This window comes from Carcharhinus amblyrhynchos, chromosome 19 (genome assembly GCF_965287045.1).
Source record: "Carcharhinus amblyrhynchos chromosome 19, sCarAmb.v2.hapA, whole genome shotgun sequence".
NCBI lineage: Eukaryota > Metazoa > Chordata > Chondrichthyes > Carcharhiniformes > Carcharhinidae > Carcharhinus > Carcharhinus amblyrhynchos.
Genome location: NC_137342.1, coordinates 49,811,794 through 49,833,953, shown reverse-complemented (window position 1 = coordinate 49,833,953; position 22,160 = coordinate 49,811,794). Strand labels below are relative to the sequence as shown.

At 45.8% G+C, this 22,160-nt stretch overlaps 1 protein-coding gene across 7 annotated transcripts in view; it reads left to right on the top strand.

Moving 5' to 3' along the window:
- frmd4a (FERM domain containing 4A) overlaps window positions 1–22,160 on the top strand; it is a 613,918-nt gene that overhangs the window by 407,847 nt on the left and 183,911 nt on the right. For all 7 annotated transcript variants that reach the window (XM_080207761.1, XM_080207763.1, XM_080207759.1 and 4 more), the window contains exon 3: window positions 9,827–9,921. In XM_080207761.1, the coding sequence (XP_080063887.1) occupies window positions 9,827–9,921 (95 nt within the window). The remainder of the gene's footprint in view (window positions 1–9,826; window positions 9,922–22,160) is intronic.

The window sequence follows — 22,160 nt, the reverse complement described above, 5'->3', positions numbered from 1 at the left end:
AAAATTACGAAAAGGATAAGAATATTCTACATGCCTCCATACATGGTGTTCCACTCTTCCCTGCCTCTGTACAATTGTAACATTATAGAGTCGTAGAGGTTTACAGCATGGAAAGAGGCCCTTCGGCCCAACTTATCCATTGCTGGCCAGTGATTGGGACCGGCAGTGCGGGGCCACTGCGCATGTGCCAATCTCGGCACTGACAGATCAGCACATGCGCAGTGGCCCGCCCAGCTCCATGCTGCTACCTTTCCACTGGGAATAACACCTGATTGTAACATCATTCACACCAGGGCTCTTTGTGATGCACAGAGTGTGGGAGATTCAGTCTGGAAATCACGCTGGAAAAAAAAGTGGGATTTACTCCAGTTGTTACACAAATTCAGCACTTAGAATTTTTTAGGGATAACCACACACACACACACACACACACACACACACACACACAGACTCTAAAGGTGTCGGGGGTATGGGGAGAGTGCGGGTTGGTGGTGTAAATAGAGGATCATATAGAATGGCAGTGCAGGGCCAAATGGCTTACCCCAGTTTCTAAGATCTATGCTTCTTCATGTGAATATTATAACTTTTTAATATAAAGTTACAAACTGAATCTGTGTATGAGAGTAAATTCCTTAAGACCTCCGTTTCCCCAACCCTAAGCAGCATTACAAAGCGAATAAAAGCAAATTACTGTGGATGCTGGAATCTGAAACCAAAAGAGAAAACGCTGGAAAATCTCAGCAGGTCTGGCAGCATCTGTAAGGAGAGAAAAGAACTGACGTTTTGTCAAACTACAAATTACAAAGTGAATGCTGACTGAGTCAGTTTTAAAATTGTATAGCTGATTATTTTCAATTCAGGAGCTCTGGAGTTTGGGCTGATCTGGTTTTTGTCTTGGGATTTGCAGTTTCCAGTGCATTGATTAGAAAGGTTGATTTTTAATTACAAGGGAAATGTTACTGGTGCAGTTTGGGGTGAAGATGAAGGATTTTGTAAATTCACTCAGAATTCCGATCACTTATCATTTCGGTAACTGAGAGTGGAAAAGTATAACAGAGAACTTTCTCCGTCGGAATGTGATGAACCATCGGAAACCAATACCGTCACACCAACTGATTATTAGGCTTTGTGTTAATTCAGAATCAAATATTGCTGGGGCTATTTTTTTTTTGAACCGTGCTAACAAAATCAATTGGATGGATTTTTCGAGTTAGTTGAATTTCTGAAGAAGTCAATTACTGTTCACGGTAAAATGTTTGTTGGATGAGATTTGTCACCATTCCAAGTTAATTAGGTCATGTAAATTTCCCAGTAGAATCAAGGACCTGCAAGGACTCAGTGTATGTGAAGTTTGATGAAAATTCATGAAGATTCCTTTGGGTGAAAAAAAACCTAACTGTACGTGCAAGCATTGCTAATGAGCAAACTCCTCTTGGTGCATCCATTATCTTTCTGTTTCTTGCACAGCTCCATCTTATTGCATTTTTGTTAGGTTCCAGGTCTGAATAAGGCCTTGAGGGGGCAAAAAAGCAACAACTGAATCACATCTTATAGAATCCTGCTTTGCAGAAGGAGGCCATTTGGCCCATCGAGTTTGCACCGACCATAATCCCACCCAGGGCCTATCTACAAATACCACGCATTTACCCTTGCTAGATCGCCTGACACTAAGGCTCAATTTAGCACAGCTAATCCACCGAACCCACACATCTTTGGAATGTGGGAGGAAACCAAAGCACCCGGAGGAAACCCACGCAGACACGGGGAAAATGTGCAGACTCCGCACAGACAGTGACCCAAGCTGGGAATTGAACCCGGGTCCCTGGCATTGTGAGGCAGCAGTGTTAACCACTGTGCCATCCCAAAAACTCACTAGGTTTTGCGATTCCTTTTTGAGTGGAGTAAACATTCTCAAACACACTCGCTGCGGGCAGGGTTCGAACCTGTGCGGGGAAACAGCATTGGATTGGAGTCCAACACCTTAACCACTTGACCATCGCAGCTGCCTTTTCTCTAAGCTTTAGTCATTGGGCAGAATCTTAGACTCCCTTAAAGTTTGGGGGCAGGTCTGGAAAATGCAGCGAGCTGTTCAATGGCCCATTGACTGCAGCAGGACTGTAAAATTCAATCTATTGAGTATACAATGGACATAAACGGATTTTCAAATCTTTTTATGTTCATTTGTCAAATGCGGGCATCGCTGGCTGGGCCAGCATTTATTGCCCATCCGTAATTGCCCCTTGAGAAGGTGGTGGTGAGCTGCTTCCTTGAACCCGTTGCAGTCCCTGAAGTGTAGGTACACCCACAGGTCCAATATTTTGACCCAAGAACTATCAGGAAATGCACGATATAGATCAAGTCCTGACTTAAAGATGTGTTTGCATTCCTGAAAGTCGCAACTTTAAGTGAAACAGCTGTAAGTGGATTGTGGGTTCCAATAGGAATTAATGTTACAGCCAGGGTTCGGTTCTTCAGGCACTTCCCACCCAGAAAAACCAAGGTACTATTTGAAATCCTGCACTGTACATGTGCAGCTCTGTCCCTCGCTGCAATACATTCCAAAATGAAACATATCTCTGGATACAACAGAAATACTATCTATATTTAAATTAGATAACATTAAATCACCCAATCCCATCCTGAGTGAGCCTCTGTGTCCACAGCACTTCTGAAAATCAGCCCAACCCTTGGTGTGCTTTCCTTTCCCATCGTCTCTCTTTACTTTTCTGCTCTGAATCTCTCTCTCTCCCTCTTTTTCCTATTCCATCTGTCCCTTTCCCTGCTTTCCCACCTGCTCTCTTCTCTCACTCTGTCTCTCTCTCTCTCTCTCCTTTCCCAAACTCTTTCATTCTTTCATTCTCTTTTCCCTGCTCCAATTCTCTCTTTCACTCTCTGTCTCTCTCTCTATCCTCTCCCAAATTCTCTCAATCTCTCTCTCCCCCCTTTCCCGCTCTGATTCTCTCTTCTTTTCCACTCTTTCTGTATCTATCCTTTCCCAAACTCTCTCATTCCCTCTCTGTCCTTTCCCGCTCCGATTCTCTCTTTTCCACTCTTTCTCTCTCTGTCCTTTCTCAAACTCTCTCGTTCATGCTGTCTCACCTTTCCTGCTCTGATTCTCTCTCGCTCTCTCTCTCTCTCCTCTCCCACTCTGTCCATCCATTTCTTTCCATTCACACTCTGTCTCTTTCTGTCTTGGGAGAGGCTGCCAAAGGAGCGGTGACAATTTGCAGTAAGAAAATAAGAGAAGGAACGGTGGCACAGTGGTTAGCACTGCCACCTTACAGCGCCAGGGACCCGGGTTCGATTCCTGGCTTAGGTCACTGACTGTTTGGAGTTTGCACATTCTCCTCATGTCTACGAGGGTTTTCTTTGGGTGCTGCAGTTTTCTCCCACAGCCCAAAGATGTGCAGGTTAGGTTGAATAGCCATGATAAATTGCCCCTACTGTCAGTGTAAATGTGTGGGGAATAGGGCCTGGGTGGGATTGTGGTTGGTACAGACGCGATGGGCCAAATGGCCTCCTTCTGCACTGTAGATACCCAAAAACAAAATTTCCCCGGACAAAACATACTGCTTTCCTCATTGGTGTGAAAGATCCGTGTGCTGACGTGATCATCCATTAATACATGTGATTGCCTTTCTGTTCATTGCTGAAAGTGAGGATCATTTCAAATCCATGTTGAACACCTGGGGATCCTGGAACAAAAGGGATAGGTTCTTTAATCCGGCATGTTTTCCTGGAAGCCACATGTCACAGTGTCAGGCCAGCTTCCAATATGATTACTAATTGGCATCGACAAATTGCAACCATCAAATTGCATTTAAAGTGAAATATTTTTCAAATGGGGCGTTGGTTAAATTGTGTTGATTTTTGGAAATTCAGATTTATTTCTGTGCATTAAACAATCCTCTTTGCAATAATTTGCTGAGCTTTATTGTATTCACATCAATCGTGTTATTGCGGTTAATTAAGAGATTATCTTCATGATCTTAATTTGTCAATCGTGGGGTGTGGGCATCACGGACAAGACCAGCACCTGTTGTCCGTCCCTAATTGCCCTTCAGAGGCCAGTGGCAATCCGTGTGGTGTAGGTACACCCAGTGTGCTATTAGGATCACAGTCCCAGGATTCTGATCCAACAACAGTGATGGAATGATGATATATTCCGAAGTCAGGATGGGGTGTGTGGTTTGGAGTGGAATTTCCACTTGGTGGTGTTCCCGTGTATCTGCAGCCCTTGTCCTTCTTAATGGTTGAGGTTGCTGGTTTGGACGGTGTTGTCGAAGGAGCCTTGGTGAGTGCATCTTGCAGACGGTGCACACCTCTGGTGAATGGGATACTGGTCGAGTAGACAACCTTGACCTGGATGGTGTCAACCTTATTGAGCGTTGTGGAGTGCAAGTAGAGAATATACAATCACGTTCCTGGATCGGAATTCTCTGATGTCGTACGCCCTGCCAGCGAGAACGGAAAACTTGGTGCGCAGCCCAATCTCCACTCACTGCAGCGGGACTGGAAAATCCCAGCCATGGGCGAGTTTGGAAAATTCTGGCCCTGATGGTGGACAGGATTCGGGGCGTCGTGGGTGAGTTATTCACCACAGGATTCTCAGCTTCTGAACCGCTCTGATAGCCAAAGTATTTATCTGGCTGGCCCAGTTCAGTTTCTGGTCAATGGTAACCTCCAGGATGTTGGTGCTGGGGGAATCATTGTTTGGAAAGTTAAATATTTGGGGCTGGATTTAAACACTGGGACGTTTGGAGGCAGTAAGGCTCGTTAAATTCAGCAAGTGGCCTGTTTGACCCCAAACAACCTGCCCCTGTCCCCAACGCAGTTTTATCAGTGATGCCAATTGATGCCCTTAAGTGGACAATTAATGCTGCAATTTAAGTGGCAGGAGAGGTTTCCCTTCGTGGGCTGATGGTGGGCAGGGGTTGTGTGTAACCCCTTCCTTCCCCTCTCAAACCTTAATTTCCACCCCACCCCCCCAACCCCACACTCTTACACATCCCACATCCGTCTTGCCTTATTGGCTGAGTTCTGGTGGTGGCCATCGAGGATTCTCCCACATCTCCATGGATACATTACACACATTGCAAACCTGTTTCAAAGACCATTACCCTGTGATTCATTAGGTAAAGATGCCATTAAGTCATCAGTACCATGGAAAGTTGGACCAGGTGGTAGTGTATTTATGATTCCTCAAGTGGGTTTATTCTAATGTCAACAGCAGCAGTGGTAAGTTAGTGCGGAGCCTGTAAACATTGTGAGACACATCTGCCAGTGATAAAGTTACCTCATCTGAAAGGCCTGCATCCCTTTCCTTCCCTGTTTCCATTCCCTCTGATCTCCTGGAACCACGCAATAATTATCAGAGTATGTTCTGCCACGCTTCTCCTGGCACTTCAGATAAATGTGAGGTGATGCATTTTGGTAGATTGAACCAGGGCAGGAGTTACTCAGTTAACGGTAGGGCGCTGGGGAGAGTTACAGAACAAAGAGATCTAGGGGTACAGGTTCATAGCTCCTTGAAAGTGGAGTCACAGGTGGACAGAGTGGTGAAGAAGGTATTTGGCATACTTGGTTTCATTGGTCAGAACATTGAATATAGGAGTTGGGATGTCTTGTTGAAGTTGTACAAGACATTGGTAAGGTCACACTTGCAATATTGTGTACAGTCCTGGCCACCCCGTTATAGAAAGGATATTATTCAACTAGAAAGAGTGCAGAAGAGATTTACTAGGATGCTACCGGGACTTGATTGTAGAGATGCTGGCATTGGACTGGGGTGGACACTGACCTGATGAAGGAGCAGCGCTCCGAAAGCTCGTGATTCCAAATAAACCTGTTGGACTTTAACCTGGTGTGGTGAGACTCCTTACTGGGACTTGATTGGTTTGAGGTAAGAGAAGAGGCTGGGTAGGCTGGGACTTTTTACCCTGGAGCTTTTTATACTTGGGGGTGATCTGATAGAGATCTATAAAATAATGAGGGGCACAGATCAGTTAGATAGTCTAGGGGAGTCTAGAACTAGAGGGCGTAGGTTTAAGGTGAGGAGGGAGAGATACAGAAGGGTGCAGAGGGGCAATCGTTTCACACACAGGGTGGTGAGTGTCTGGAACAAGCTGCCAGAGGGCAGAAGGGTATAATTTTGTCTTTTAAAAAGCATTTAGAGAGTTATATGGGTAAATTGGGTATCGAGGGATATGAGCCAAACGTGGGCCTACCTTAGTGGTTAAAAAAAGGATGGCATTGACAAGTTGGGCCGAAGGGCCTGTTTCCTTGCTGTAAACCTCCATGACTCTGTGACTGACTCTGTGACTTTCCGAGAGTTGCCTGGTCCTTGCTCCAGTTTTTATTAGTCCTCATGTTTCCTCTGACCCCAACTCCTCTCTGTTGGGTAATATCGAACCTCCACTTGGCACCTAAACGTGGATGATTACATACAGACCAAGTGAATGAACCTGCGTTCCTGTCTCGTGGTGAACTTTCGATCATAACATTTGGACTCAACCCTCCTCCTGTTTGTGGCTTTTCTAAGTCTCTGACCAGACTGTCGAATGGAATATCTATCGGTGTTTGCCTCGGAGAGTGTGGCTGGGAGAGAGAGAGGAAAAATCAGAAAGGATTGTGGGACAAACCTCAAAACAAAATTCCAGCTTCCAATGAACAAAAAAATCCCCTCAAGAACCAAAGATTGAATGAAGATAGTCATTAAAGTTAATGTCCCTCATCATCAGTTTAATGATAATAGTATCAATCTTGCATCATGTATAACTCGATGAGGTGAAAATATCTCCTTCCTTCACAGAATACACTGATAAAAACATGCTCACTTTATTGCTAACTTTATTCCAAAATGATCATTATTCCAGCACATTATTTTAAAATGAGGGCAATTATCTCTGGAGAGTTTTGATCAAACAGAAAGTATGCTGACTGCACGCGTGAGATTTTATGACCAGAAATTCTCACCCGAGGTCAACAGAGATTTACCCGGCTAATCCCTCTAACCTACACATCCCAGGACACTATGGGGCAATTTCCATACAACATTACAGCGCAGTACAGGCCCTTCGGCCCCTGATGTTGCACTGAGCTGTGAAACCAGCGAGCCTACACTATTCCAATATCATCCATATGTTTATCCAATGACCATTTAAATGCTCTTAATGTTGGCGAATCCACTACTGTTGCAGGCAGGGCATTCCATACTCTTACTACTTTCTGAGTAAAGAACCTACCTCTGATATATGCCCTATATCTATCACCCCTCAATTTAAAGCTATGTTGCCTCATGCTAGTCATCACCATCTGAGGAAAAAGGCTCTCACTGTCCACCCTACCTAATCTTCTGATCATCTTGTATGCCTCTATTAAGTCACCTCTTAACCTTCTCTGTAATGAAAATAACCTCAAGTCCTTCAGCCTTTCCTCATAAGACCTTCCCACCAAACCAGGCAACATCCTGGTAAATCTCCTCTGCACCCTTTCCATTGCTTTCACATCCTTGCTATAATGCGGCGACTAGAACTGTACACAATACTCCAAGTGCGGCCACACCAGAGTTTTGTACAGTTGCAACATTTAGCATAGCCAATCCATCTAACCTGTACATCTTTGGATTGTAGGAGGAAACCAGTGCACCTGGAGGAAACCCGCGCAGACACGGGGAGAATGTGCAGACTCCACACAGACAGTGATCCAAGCCAGGAATTGAATCATTAAATCCCTACAGTGCAGAAGGAGGCCATTCGGCCCATCGAGTCTGCACCGACCACAATCCCACCCAGGCTCTCTCCCTGTAACCCCCCAATTTTACCCTGCCAATCCCTCTAACCTACGCATCCCGGACACTAAGGGGCAATTTAGCATGGCCAATGCACCTAATCCACACATCTTTGGACTATGTGTGGAAACCGGAGCACCCAGAGGAAACCTACGCAGGCATGGGGAGAATGTGCAGACTCCACACAGACAGTGACCCAAGCCAGGAATTGAACCTGGATCTCTGGCGCTGTAAGCAGCAGTGCTAACCACTGTGCCACCGTGCCACCCCAATAAAATTAGAATCTAGGCAAAGCCCTTCTCAGAACCCATATAAATTAGGCAGAGCTATAAAATATTCCATTTGTTAGAAATCATTTATATATAGTGCAATAAATAGGTTCATTTGTTTTTCTAATCTGCGCCCAAAGCTGAATACATCTCAGTAGAAGCTGCTCTTGCATATTTTAATCCAAAATTGTACAACAGTGGCTATTAAATTGTATTTATTCTAGGAATTGTCAGGCAGCGATGAAACTCCCTTTTTAATCAGCTCATTCATTACCAATAAAAAGGGATTTATTTTAAGAAATCCATTGTGCAGCAAGGCCATCCAACTCACTTTATCTGAATCTTGAACCGTGCAGGATACAATAGTTCATTTTCTGAGTGGTTGATATAAGAAGTCTTTGAGTCAAAATCCCTGAGGATTTTATTCGGTAAGAAATCTCACAACAACCAGATTAAAGTCCAACAGATTTATTTGATAGTAAATGCCACTAGCTTTCGGAATGCTGTTCCTTCGTCAAGTGAGTGGAGATTCTGATCACAAACAGGGCATATAAAGGCACAATACAGTATTGTGTAAAGGCACACACAGTTTACAGAATACACACACACACACACACACACGTGCACTGTTGCATGTTTCTCTTCTGGATGAGACATTAAATTAATCTAAGGTGGACATTAAAGCTGACATGTTAGTATTTTAAGTGGTCACCCCAGTGTCCTGGCCAATATTTATCACTAAAGCAGATAATCGGGTTATTATCACATTGCTGTGTGTAAATTGGCTGCTGCATTTCCCACAGCATAACCGTGGCAATAGTTCAAAAGTACTTCACGGCTTCAATTGCAACCTCCTCACTTTTAACAAAATGTAATAGTTCACAGTTATCTGTGTTGGAAGCTGATGTCCGGCTTCGGGCTCCCTGCTGAGTTGGCAAATTGCTGCCTTTGCTTCAATACCTTGCCCTCTATCAGAGCAGCTCCCACCTCTCAGTCAGCCGTGACCTCTCCCGGACACTCTGGCTTTGCACGAAAGCTTCCTCTCTGGAGCAGCACGGTGGCACAGTGGTTAACACTGCTGCCTCACGACGCCAGGGACCTGGGTTCGGTTCCCAGCTTGGGTCACTGTCTGTGTGGAGTCTGCACGTTCGCCCTGTTTCTGCGTGGGTTTCCTCCCACAGTCCGAAAGATGTGCCGGGTTAGGAGTATTAACCGTGCTAAATTCTCCCTCAGTGTACCTGAACAGGCACCGGAGTGTGGCGACTAGGAGATTTTCACAGTAAGGTCATTGCAGTGCTAATGTAAGCCTACTTGTGACAATAATAAATAAACTAAACTAACGGGCAGCTCCCTTAGAATAAAGACAGAAAATGCAGGAAAATCTGAGCAGGTCTGACAGCCTACTTGTGACATGAATAAATAAACTTAAAAAACTCAAACAGGATGAGAGTAGAATCTGCTATCGCCTGTGTCCTGTGTGTGTTTGAACTCTGTGACATGGAGTCCTTTAGAGAGAGAGTGAAGGCGTGTTGATGGACTAGCTCTACTTATCCTGAACAAACGGGTGGTGGAGTCAATCGAAACAAGGCTCGTCTCCTGTAAATGGAGATGTCAGTGTCTCCTGACCTCTGGATGCAATGAATTTAAGGTGAGGGTGGCAGGCGTTGCGCTAACATTGATTGGAAAGGAGGTGGAATGTGTCCCTGGGGAGGGTCAGAATGATTGTATTCCAGTCGGACATCGGAATAACTGTGTCTCTCTCTTCCAGCCTAAACTCTTGGCAAAGGAGCTGCTCGACCTGGTGGCATCCCACTTCAATCTGAAGGAAAAGGAATATTTCGGGATAGCGTTCACGGATGAAACGTAAGTTCTATTGTTTCGTTTACACTGTGTCCCCTTCTCCTGCTGTCTCTGGTGTGCAAATAACTGGCAGCCTGATAGCTGAGATGTCAATAATGAGGAGACGGTAGAGAGAGATCATTCCTGGGGGGAGGGGGGGGGGATGTGTTGGACTGTTGCAAAATAATCAATTTAATCCATGATAAAGTAGCACTTAAGATGTGATTAGCATCACTGTAATGCCTGTGTGATCATTGGAGCAACGCTGGTGTCAATTATACCCCTTTCAGGTCCTGGTTCCATGGGGAAACCTCCACGTTTGGCCTCGAGATTATACTGTCCAAATATTAGCATAAAAAACAACCAACACAATTGTGTCAAATTCCCTTCTCTACTGTTCAAACTCGCCCCTTTCAAACATGCTGACATAAAAATAACAGACAAAGGAATTTCATTCACATTTGTTACACCCTTTTTCCAATACTTACAGAACATCATTTCAAAACCTCTTAGAATGATTATCGTGACATACTAGTCTAATATTGGCAACTGTTTTGTTATTGTGTAGAGAACACAGGGCATACACTGAGGAGCGTTTAATAATTATAGAATAGAACTGCACAGAAGGAGGCCACTTGGCCCATCAAGCCTGTCCTGTCTTTTACGCAGAGCAATCCAGTTGGTTCCACTTCTCTATCCCCACATCCCTGTGATCTTTTCTCCTTCAGGTGACTTTCCAATTCTGTTTTTATTCTTTATTGTTCATTCGTGGGACGTGGGCGTCGCTGGCTGGGTCAGCATTTATTGTCCATTTCTCGCTGCCCAAGGGCAGTTGAGAGTCAACCACAATGCTTAGCCTCTGGAGTCACATGTAGGCCAGACCAGGTAAGGACGGCAGATTTCCTTCCCCAAAGGACATTAGTGATGGGTTTTTCCCAACAATCAACAATGGTTTCATGGACATCAGTAGATTCTTAATTCCAGATATTTTTTATTGAATTCAAATTTCACCATCTGCCGTGGTGGGATTCAAAGCCGGGTTCCCAGAACATTAGCTGAGTTTCTGGATTAATAGTTTAGCGATAATACCACCAGGTCTTTGCCTCTCCATTGTATCTGTTATTGAATTGGTTTTCTTGTCCTATCAGATCGTGTGTTCCAAATTCACACCACTCCTTGCTTGAAAACATTTTCCCCATGCCACCTCTGGTTCTTTTACAATTCACCTTTAAGTAGGCACAGATTGAACCTAATAGTTTAGTTGACATCATGGCACTTCGCTGCTTGCAGGGTCTGTCTCCTCCAGGGATCTCTTGTCCTTAATCTGCTACTTGTTGCATGATTATATGTTATTAAAAATCTAGCGCAGGGTGTGCACCTGCGCAAATTTTGTTTTCTTCTGAGACAGATTTTAGCCGCACGTTGACATTAATGTCGATCGGGAAGCCCAGCTTTTCGCTTTCAGTTTTGCTGTTTGTCAGCTGCAGCCTCTGAACAAACATTCCTGACTCACTTACCATCTGATATAACGCACACGCTGAAATAAAAGGCATTCACGTTACACCACAAATATCCCTTATCTCGAGGAACATAGAATCACAAAATCCCTACAGTACGGAAGGAGGCCATTTGGCCCATCAAGCCTGCAACCAACAACAATCCCACCCAGGTTCTATCCCCATAACCCCACACACTTACCCTGCTAGTCCCTCTGACGCTAAGGGACAATTTGGCGTGGCCAGTCAAACTAACCCACACATCTTTGGAGTGTCATCACATTATGATGAGAAAAATAATGAAAACCCATTTAAAAAATTTGTAATGAGTTCTGATTTCTGTCACAAAGAGGTTAATAAAATAACTGTTCAGAGGCCTGTGTCCCTTCACCAGGTTCCCTTTATTTATTAACTCTATTGCACCCTTACAAGCACTTCAGGTACAAAGTCAGAACCCAGAGTGCCAGCAGCCCTGACACTCCTGGATATATATATATGTCACAGGTGAGACTCCCTGACTGGACAGGTGATCACTACCTCAATCAAGGAGCTCATACTCTTACAACCCAATTCCTGAGCCTTATTGAGGTCATTACATTCAAGAACCTGAGAGTAAAAATTTAAAGTAGGAGGATGAGAGGGAGTTGAGGATTAATCCTTTTCATTGATAGGGGAATGAAGGTCTGGAAATGACCGATCGGAATTCTCTGGCTGTTCCTGCCAGTGTGATCTACTGGTCCCACCAACAGTGAACTGAAACCATGGATTTCCCAGTGGTGAGGGGTGCATACAGTGGGAAATCTCAGTGGAACCTGATGATCCCACCCAAAGGGTAACAGGGGCAAAACTCTCATCGCTTTTAAAACTCGGATACGCAGTTGAAGTGACGTCACCAACAAGGCTACAGGCCAACAGTTGGGAGGTGGGGTTAGCCTGGAAAGGCTAGCACTGACATGGTGGAGCGAATGGACTCTCTCTGTGATAAATCTTTCTTTGTGTAAAGTTTATTTATTAATGTCAAGTAGGCTTACGTTAATACTGCAATGAAGTTACGGTGAAAATCCCCTAGTTGCCACACTCCGGCGCCTGTTGGGGTACACTGAGGGAGATTGGCACCTAACCAGCACATCTTTCGGACTGTGGGAGAAAACTAGAGCACCCGAAGGAAACCCACTCAGACACGGGGAGAACATGCTGATTCCACACTGGCAGTGACCCAAACTGGGAATCGAACCCGGATGTCTGGTGCTGTGAGGCAGCAGTGTTAACCACTGTGCCACCATGACACTGCAAATATTACAGTGCCGTGGGGGAGCTCGCAGCCTGCAAATGTGTGCCATTTGGTTAGAGAATAGCTGATGGAAGTGCTTGTTTAAAGCAGTGACACTGGGTTGTTGGAGATGGTCTATTTCCCACTCGGGTCAACTGCACTGACTTAATTTCAATTAAATCTGTTTGGTTGGATGGTATATCCTGAACCCAGTGCCTTATTAAAAATACTTAAGGATGACACTTAGGACAAATGAAACTGATCAATCAACTGAGTCTAATGATTGAATATAATGCGCAGGAGCGGTCTTGATAAAAACAGAACTGTGCTTATTTATGTGACGTGAGAATGGCAAACAGTCACTTATACTAATTGAAGCAGATGTTTAACAGCTAGCCCAGCGCCAAAACTTGTAATTTAATGAAACAGGCGGTAATTAACCAGGTCAGAAATTGTTCCTTTTACAGTTGTATGAAGTGCTTCCACAGGTGTCAAGTGAGGTAGCCCTTTGTGAATATTAGCAGCTCCCCAGTCACTTGTGGAGCTGTAACGTTGTGGCTCTGAGGCTTGTTAGTGTTACAGGTGGTGGCAATGAAGACTTGTAAGAGGCATTGTGTGCGTGAATCTTCTCAATGCTAGCTGGTCTAGGGTGATGGATGTTCTTCAGAAGGAACCCTTCAAAATACAGGTAATGAAACAACAACAAAACTTACTCCAAATTATAAATCAAAACAAGGGTTTAATAAAGAAACATCATTATTCCAAACTTGGAGCCTCACCCTAGGCCAATCCAAGCTTCCCACAATGCTGCATAGTTCCTTATTTATAGTGAATCAGTTGGTCAGCTGACTATTAAACCACTCTGTGATTGGTTCCATGTTTTATTGGGTCAGCTGACCCTTACGCTTTGTTCCCATTGGTCACATTACATCCAATACAAATTTGTCACCAGTTACATTCTAACAATGGAAGGGGTCAGGGGTTTGGTGGGCCGAAGGGTCTCCTCCTATCAAATAGCCTCTTACCTTCCCCCTGCTCTCAGTAAAGAGGCTTTTCCGGGTTGCGATGTTGAGAAGATGATTGAATCGTAAACCGCGGGCAGCTCTGGGCAAACAGATGGTTCAGTTCCAATGATCAGAGATGATTATTGACGTAAATAAAAAGCATGGGGATACTGGAAATGTGCAATAAAAACAGAAAAACGCAATAGCTGGGACGGGATTTTCTGGCCGTGTTTGTCCTAAAACTGGAAGATGTCACTGAGGTCAACAGATCTTTGCATAGTCTCTCTCTCACACACACACACAGACACACACACACACACAGACACACACACACAGACATCCCTGTGGTGGGCAGGGGGTAAATTCCCCGTCGGAGTCCAGTGTGAATCTTCTTCAGTCACACAGACCCAAAACGTTAACTCTGTTTCTCTCCATGGATCTTGCCAGACCTGCCGAGTTTTCTGTTTTTATTTTCTGTTATTTATTAAGAATATTGACTTGACACTCTCAATCAGAAGGTAATTACGAAAATGAGCTTGGATTGTCCACAGGGAAGGAGACCTCTGCAATATCGCTATCACTCAGTTATCCTGTGAAGAGGGAGATTCTGTGATCAGGTTTATCACATTGCCCCTCACGATGATCAGAGCATTTTGAATTTTATCCGGCAGAAGGAGAACCTCTTGTCACTTCTTCATTTTCCCCGTGCTGTTACCAGTACATCCCATGGTTTCTTGGGTTACAGAGAAGTGTGACACGCTGGCGCAGTGGTTAACACTGCTGCCTCACAGTGCCAGGGTCCCGGGTTCAATTCTGGCCTTGGGTCACTCTCTGTGTGGAGTTTCCCCAGGTGCTCCGGTTTCCTCCCACAGTGCGGGTTAGGTTGATTGGCCATGCTAAATTGCCCCTGAGTGTCAAGGGGATTAGCAGGGTACGTGTGATTACGGAACTGAGGCCTGGGTGGGACTGTGGTTAGTGCAGACTCGATGGACCGAATGGCCTCCCTCTACACTGTAGGGATTCTAAGATTCTATGAAGTTTGTCGCACTACCGATCTAAGCTCAATATTCGGAAATCTCTCAGCCAGCCTGAAGTTCATGTACTGTGAAACGCACAGAAAGAAACCCTACAATGCAGAAGGAGGCCATTCACTCCAACAAGTCTGTACCAACTCTCCCGCAGAGTATCCCACCTAGGTCCTAACCCTGTAACCCCATGTATTTACCCTGCTAATCCTTCTAACCTACACATCTTGGGACATTAAGGAAGAATTTAGTGTGGCCAGTCAACCTAACCTGCACATCTTTGGACTGTGGGAGGAAACTGGAGCATCCGGAGGAAACCCATGCAGACACGGAGAAAGTGTGGACTCCGCACAGACAATGACCCAAGCCGGGAATTGAACCTGGGTCCCTGGCTCTGTGAGGCAGCAGTGCTACCCACTCTGCCACCGTGCAATTTCTGTTAGTTGACAGCAGAGTTAACCAAGGGGAATGAGGCTAGTTAGAAAGTCGAGGTTTGAGAACTCAGTAGGGTGTTCAACATGGGAAAGACGTCACTGCGAGCCCCCCGTCCCCCCCCCCCCCCCCCCCCCCCGTCCCCAACAACTCCCCCCAGCAACAAAGAGTTAAAGTCCCCCTCAACATTGACACACGGACCTTTCACCCCTGACTGATGGATTACGATCCAGAGCAGAAACTCATTGTGAATCTTTCTTCCCTGCTTAACCAAGAGGTGCCACAGCCCAGTAGCACAAACTCTGTCCCTCCCCAACCCCCTGTAACTCCAACCTAGATGTTTCAGATGTAGAAAGTGTTGCTTGAAAGAATGCTGAAGACAGATCATAGACTCCTACAGTGCAGGAGGCCATTCGGCCCATCGAGTCTGTACCGATCACAATCCCAACCAGGCCCTATCCTCGTAACCCCTATGCACTTACCCTAGCTAGTCCCTCTGTCACTTAAGAGCAATTTAACATGGCCAATTCATCTAATCTGCACATCTTTGGACTGTGGGAGGAAACTGGAGCACCCGGAGGAAATTCACGTGGACATGGGGAGAACGTTCAAACTCCACATAGATGGTGACCCAAGCTGGGAATCGAACCTGGGTCCCTACTGCTGTGTGGCAGCAGTGCTAACCCACTGTGCCATCGTGCCACCCATTGGCAACTTTCAGAGAGAAGTTTAGGATCTGGGGAAAAGGTGAGGAGTGGGATTGTCGACATTGCTCTTCAGACTTGATGGGCCAAATGGCCTCCTTTTTCAGTGAGTTTGTGAAACTCAGGACCTTGTTCTGAATCGGTAATGCGCCCTGCAGAACATTTATTACCCAACTCTGTCCACAAACAAAAGTGCCCACAATTATATTCCAGTCATAAATAAGAAGACTCCTGCTGTCACTAACTCAATATATCAACCACAAAAGGTGAGTGTGAAATTGTGAAAATGTATGTTTGTGTAAGAGGCTTTCGAAGCACTCTGAAAAAACATTAATTGCTCATGCCTCACTGTTAATCAAACAATATACAGTACAGCCTATGTTGATGCTCCAAACAAATTAAATAAATGTTTGCAAAGTCTAATTTCCATGTCACAGAGTGGAATCTGTTATTTGGAATTGAACGGGCACCATGGAAATTATACTGTACACGTTTCCTGTGGGAGTTTAAGTAAATGCAGCTTGTTCTGCCTCACTGTACCCTGCACTTAAAACCCAACAAAGGCCAGCTGTTACTGTTGTACATTGTGAGAAATAATGTGAGACTGGTACAGGCAGAGTCACAGATCCCAGATCAATATAATATCTGGATGTGAAGCGAAACCATGACACTGGAATCCAGAGTTTGAGTTCATCTTTAATTTAAATGTTAGATTAGTTTTATTTCCAGGTCGAACATTGCAAACTAAACTTTACTCTTGCTGCTCTATTCCCTTTGCGACGCTGGGAGCCTCCACTTCCTTCACCAAGTGACTCATTAGAGCCGTAGAGGTTTATAGCACAGATTAGCCATGATCTTATTGGATGGCGGGGCAGGCTCGAAGGGCTAGATGGCCTACTCCTGCTCCCATTTCTTATGTTAACAGGCCCTTTGGCCCAACCTGTCCATGCCACCCTTTTTTTAACCCACTAAGCTAGTCCCAATTGCCTGATTTGGTCCATATCCCTCTATACCCATTTTACTATGTAACTGCCTAAATGCTTTTTAAAAGACAAAATTGTACCCACCTCTACTACTACCTCTGGCAGCTCGCTCCTGACATTCACCACCCTCTGTGTGAAAAAATTATCCCTCTGCACCCTTTTGTATCTCTCCCCTCTCACCTCAAACCTATGCCCTCTAGTTTTAGACTCCCCTACTTTTGGGAGAAGTTATTGACTATCTAACTGATCTGTGCCCCTCATTATTTTATGGACCTCTATAAGATCATCCTTCAGCCTTCCACACTCCAGAGAAAAAAGTCCCAATCTATCCATCTCCTACTGAGAGCTTAAACCATCAAGTCCCTGTAGCATCCTAGTAAATCTTTTCTGCACTCTTTCTAATTTAGTAATACCCTTTCTATACTAGAGTGACCAGGACTGTATAGAGTGCAGTTCTTCATGTATAAGCTGCGATGGTGAGTACAGAGAGGCTGTTTAAAGCTAAGCTCAGTAACCTCCACCTTTACCCAACCAGGGGCGTTGGTGACAGTCAGCAGCAGAAGCTACAACTCACCTCCCCTCACTTGGTCACTCTCTCCTCAACCCAAGGTGTCCCAGTCACTGGATTTTTTTTTAGTTAAGTTTACGGTGGATAGAAAGGAACTTTTCCCCTTAGCAGAGGGGGCAGTAACCGAGGGGCAGGAGACTTCGAGGGGATTTGAGGAAAAAAATGTTTTCATCCAGAGGCTGGTGGGAATCTGGAGCTCAGTGCCTGAAAGGGTGGCAGACGCGGGAACCCTCGCAACATTTAAGAAGCATTTAGATGAGCACTTGAAATGCCACAGCGTACAAGGCCATGAAGCAAGGGCTGGAGTTAGGATGGATCTGTACTTGATGGCCTGCACAGACACGATGGGCCGAAGGGCTGTAGAACTCTACTGGCAGGATTTTATGGCCCCTCTTATCCTGAAACTGTAATATCCCACCCGAGGTCAATGAACTATCCGTTGTCCGTTCCTTCCCCGCTCCGATTCCTGTGGTGGATGGGGCAGTAAAATTCTGGTGTATGATTCTAAATTAGAAAATCCGCCTGGGACTTCTTCGGTTTATAGACATAGAACAATACAGCACAGTACAGGCCCTTCGGCCCTCGATGTTGTGCCGAGCTATGTCCAAATCCAAGATCAAGCTACCCCACTCCCAATCATTCTGGAGTGCTCCATGTGCCTATCCAATAACCACTTGAAAGTTCCTAAAGTGTCCAACTCCACTATCACAGCAGGCAGTCTATTCCACACCCCAACCACTCTGAGTAAAGAACCTACCTCGGACATCCCTCTATATCTCCCACCATGAACCTTATAGTTATGCCCCCCTAGTAACAGCTACATCCACCCGAGGTTCCTTTGTTTTTATACTCAGTGCCCTGGTCAGTGAAAGCAAGCATGCTGTATACCTTCTCAATCACCTTACCCACCTGTGTTGCCACTTTCAGGGATCTGTGGACCAGCCAGATTCCAAAGATGTGTGGGTTAGGTTGATTGGCCATGCTAAAATTGCCCCTTAGTGTCCTGGGATGCGTAGGTTAGAGGGATTAGCGGGTAAAATATGTAGGGATATGGGGGTAGGGCCTGGGTGGGATTGTGATTGGTGCAGACTCGATGGGCTGAAGGGCCTCTTTCTGCACTGTATGATTCTATGTCAATGCCCCTAAGGATTCTGTCATTTACTGTATAATTCACACCTGAATTTGATCCTCCAAAATGCATCTCCTCACATTGTTCGGATTAAACTCCATCTGCCATTTCTCTGCCCAAGTCTCCAATTATATATATCCTGTTGGATCCTCTGACAATCCATATCACTGTCTGCAACTCTGCCAATTGTTGTGTCATTCACAAACTTACTCATCAAATCACCCACATTTTCCTCCAGATCATTTATATAGATTACAACTCTGAGGAGAAGGTTTGCGACTCGCTGAACTACCCTCACAGACAGCAGGACGGGCCGAGTGGTCTCTTCCTGTGATAGAATAAAATTGAAAGCGGTGGAAGCCTGAAATACGAACACAAAACCACAGGTCAACAACTGAGAGGGGGAAAAGGCAGATTATTGTTTTGTATGGAGACTAATGAGAGATCTCAGCCCAAAATATTAAGTCACATGCTTTTTCCCAGGGTGGAAGAGTCAATTACTCGGGGGCATAGGTTAAAGTGCGAGGGGCGAGGTTTAAAGGAGATGTACCGGGCAGATTTTTTACATAGAGGGTGGCGGGTGCCTGTAACTCGCTGCTGAGGGAGGTAGGGGAAGCAGATAGGGGCGTCTGGACAAGTACATGAATAGGACGGGAATAGAGGGATATGGTCCCTGGAAGGATAGGGGGTTTTAGTTCAGATGGGCAGCATGGTCGGTGCAGGCTTGGAGGGCCGAAGGGCCTGTTCCTGTGCTGTAATTTCCTTTGTCCTTTAATCAGTTTTATTACAAATTCTGTCGGACCCCCCTGTGCACTTCCAGCATTTTTTGCCTTGATTACAAAACTGGCTCATCCCTGCAGTGATTTACTTTGAAGGAAAAACAATTTGATTTGATTTGATTATTGTCACATGTATTAGTATACAGTGAAAAGTATTGGTTCTTGCACGCTATACAGACAGAGCATACCGTTCATAGAGAAGGAGGGGAGAGTGCAGAATGTAGTGTTACAGCCATAGCTAGGGTGTAGAGAAAGATCAGCTTAATGTGAGGTAGGTCCATTCAGAAAAGACTGAAGTTTGGGCTATTCTGCACTAATTCTGTTGTGCCAGTTGAAACTGGGCAACACAGATTCCAGGCTGCAGGAAAACCTCACACATTTTGTGGAAAATCCCAATCAAAGCAGCGTTTCTAGCAAAAGGAACATTTCGACATCAACCGTACCTCTCGATCGCCATGGGAGACCGAGCGACTGGGAGTCTCAGAGCTAAACAGCTGGCACAGGGTAATCTTTCAGAACTCCTGCCTCGTGGGATGCGACCAAAAGTGTTAGAAACAAGATCGTAACATTGCTGCACGCTGAAAATATTAATGAGCCGCTCTTTTGTAAACAGGATAATTCCCCTGGAAACACAGTGGCCTGGGTTTTACAGTCAGAAGCAACGCTCGTTGTTCGCTGCACTAACAGCTGTCCACACAGACTGTGGGGGCTCCTCGGGGTAAATCCTCTTTAATTTGGGGGTCAGATTCAGCATGTTTCAGCGGATCTGCGGCATTTTTGAGGCAATTGGAGAATTCTCACTGAGGCACGCAGGATGGGGTTTAAGTCCCCCTCCTGGAGGGAGTTCTGAGGCAGTTGGATCAGACCTGAGGCAGGGGCCTTGTCACCTCCCGTTAGGCCTGGAGGTGACCTCTCTGTCACTTGAGACTTTCCGCTGGGCAATTACTGAGACCCGCTGAAAGATCTCACTCCCACTTCACTGGTATTCAGCCATATGAAGGAACTGGCTTGTAAACCCCGTCGGGAGTGCTTGTGGACTCCCAGGAGGATGGGAAGCTCCCACATTCAAAGGCATCTCCTGTCCAATTGAAGGACCTGGCATTGGAGAAACGGGGGAGGGAATGAAGAAAGCCCCCCCCCCCATGCCACTCACTCTGCCCTTTCCCCTGACCTCTTCCCCTCACCCCACCAGTTGGCACGGGGCAGCACGGCAGCACAGTGGGTTAGCAATGCTGCCTCACAACGCCAGGGACCCGGGTTCGATTCCCAGCTTGGGTCACTGTCTGTGTGGGGCCTGCACATTCTCCCCGTGTCTGCGTGGTGCCCCAGTTTTCTACCACATCTGTGGGAACTGGGCCAGTGACTGGCGAGCTCTGGTGTGGCCTCCCTGCAGTCGCTGTGGAACACAGCCTGGGGAGCTGTTTATTCCCAGCTCCCAGTGATTGGTGCGGTTCAGTGGAGCCGTGACGTACGGATCAGAGCCATGGGGGCGGTGAGATTCTCCTGGCTATAAAAACATCTGTTAGTGAGCTTCAAGACCTGGTCAGGAGCCATTGGCAGAATTTACTCCCATTTTTCTCATCAGAGCCAACACTCTGCCAAATTCTGGTGAGGTGAGGTCACCATCATTGTCTTTGTACAACCCCAAGGTTACAACCTCAAAACTCTGAAGTTCAACACTTCAAACCTTATCATCGGAACAAAGGAACTTCAACAAGAATGTATCGAGCCAGTACAAAGGGTGGAGGAAAGACAGCAGGAGGGATGGGGAAAGGAGTGAGGGAGCGGGACTACGGCAGTAAGAGTGAGGGAGACAGAGAGAGAGAAAGACAGTGACGCGGTGAGGGGGAAAAGTACATGAATTATAATGGTACCTTACTAAAGTAGCTTCGTCATTGAGCATTAACCCCCCCAGTTATGGCTTGTTGCAGCCGTCAGACCTTCAACAAGGGTCTAATATTGGAAAATTATCCAATTAATGGATGAAACATTCCAATCTAGAAGTCCTTTGTACAGAATGACTAAAACTTGGGTGGATTATTGCCGACCAGAGTTATCCAAGTCCATCTAACTCTGACAAAAGCAAATTAGTGCTGGTGCTGGAATCTGAAACAAAAACAGAAAATCTCAGCAGGTCTGGCAGCGTCTGACCAAGAGTCGTCTAGACTTGAAACATTGGCTCTATTCTCTCTCCACAGATGCTGTCAGACCCGCTGAGATTTTTCAGTTTTTTCTGTTTTTGCTCCATCTAACTCCAGTTAGACAATTTGCATTTATCTTGTGTCAGGAAAGAGATCCCAGGACAATCCACAGAGCGCAGCGCAGGTGCCTGAACAGAAAGGAGGAGTTCTGGGCTGAAGGTTAAATCGAAGAGTGGTTTTAGGGAGATTTTCAAGGGGTTCAGAGGGAGACAGAGGGTATGTTCATAGAAGGAGTTCCAGGAGAGTAGAACCTGAGTGATTGGTGAAGGAGCTTCGATGCTCAGCGGTATGATGAGGGTGGGAAAATGGGGTGGCATGATGGCACAGTGGTTAGCACTGCAGCCTCACAGCGCCAGGGAACCAGGTTCAATTCTGGCCTTGGGTGACTGTCCTTGTGAACTCTGCACGTTCTCCCCTTGTCTGCGTGAGCTTCCTCCCACAGTCCGAAAGACGAGCTGGTTAGGAGGATTGGCCGTGATAAAGTGCCCCCGAGTGGCCCACGATTGGGGGATTTTCACAATAACTTCATTGCAGTGTTAATGTAAGCCTACTTCTAACACTAATAAATAAACTTTAAACTTAAGTTGTGTGGCTTTGGGGGAATTAGCTATGCTAAATTGTCCCGCAATGTCCCAAGACACCATGGTTGGCACAGTGGTTAGCACCGCTGCC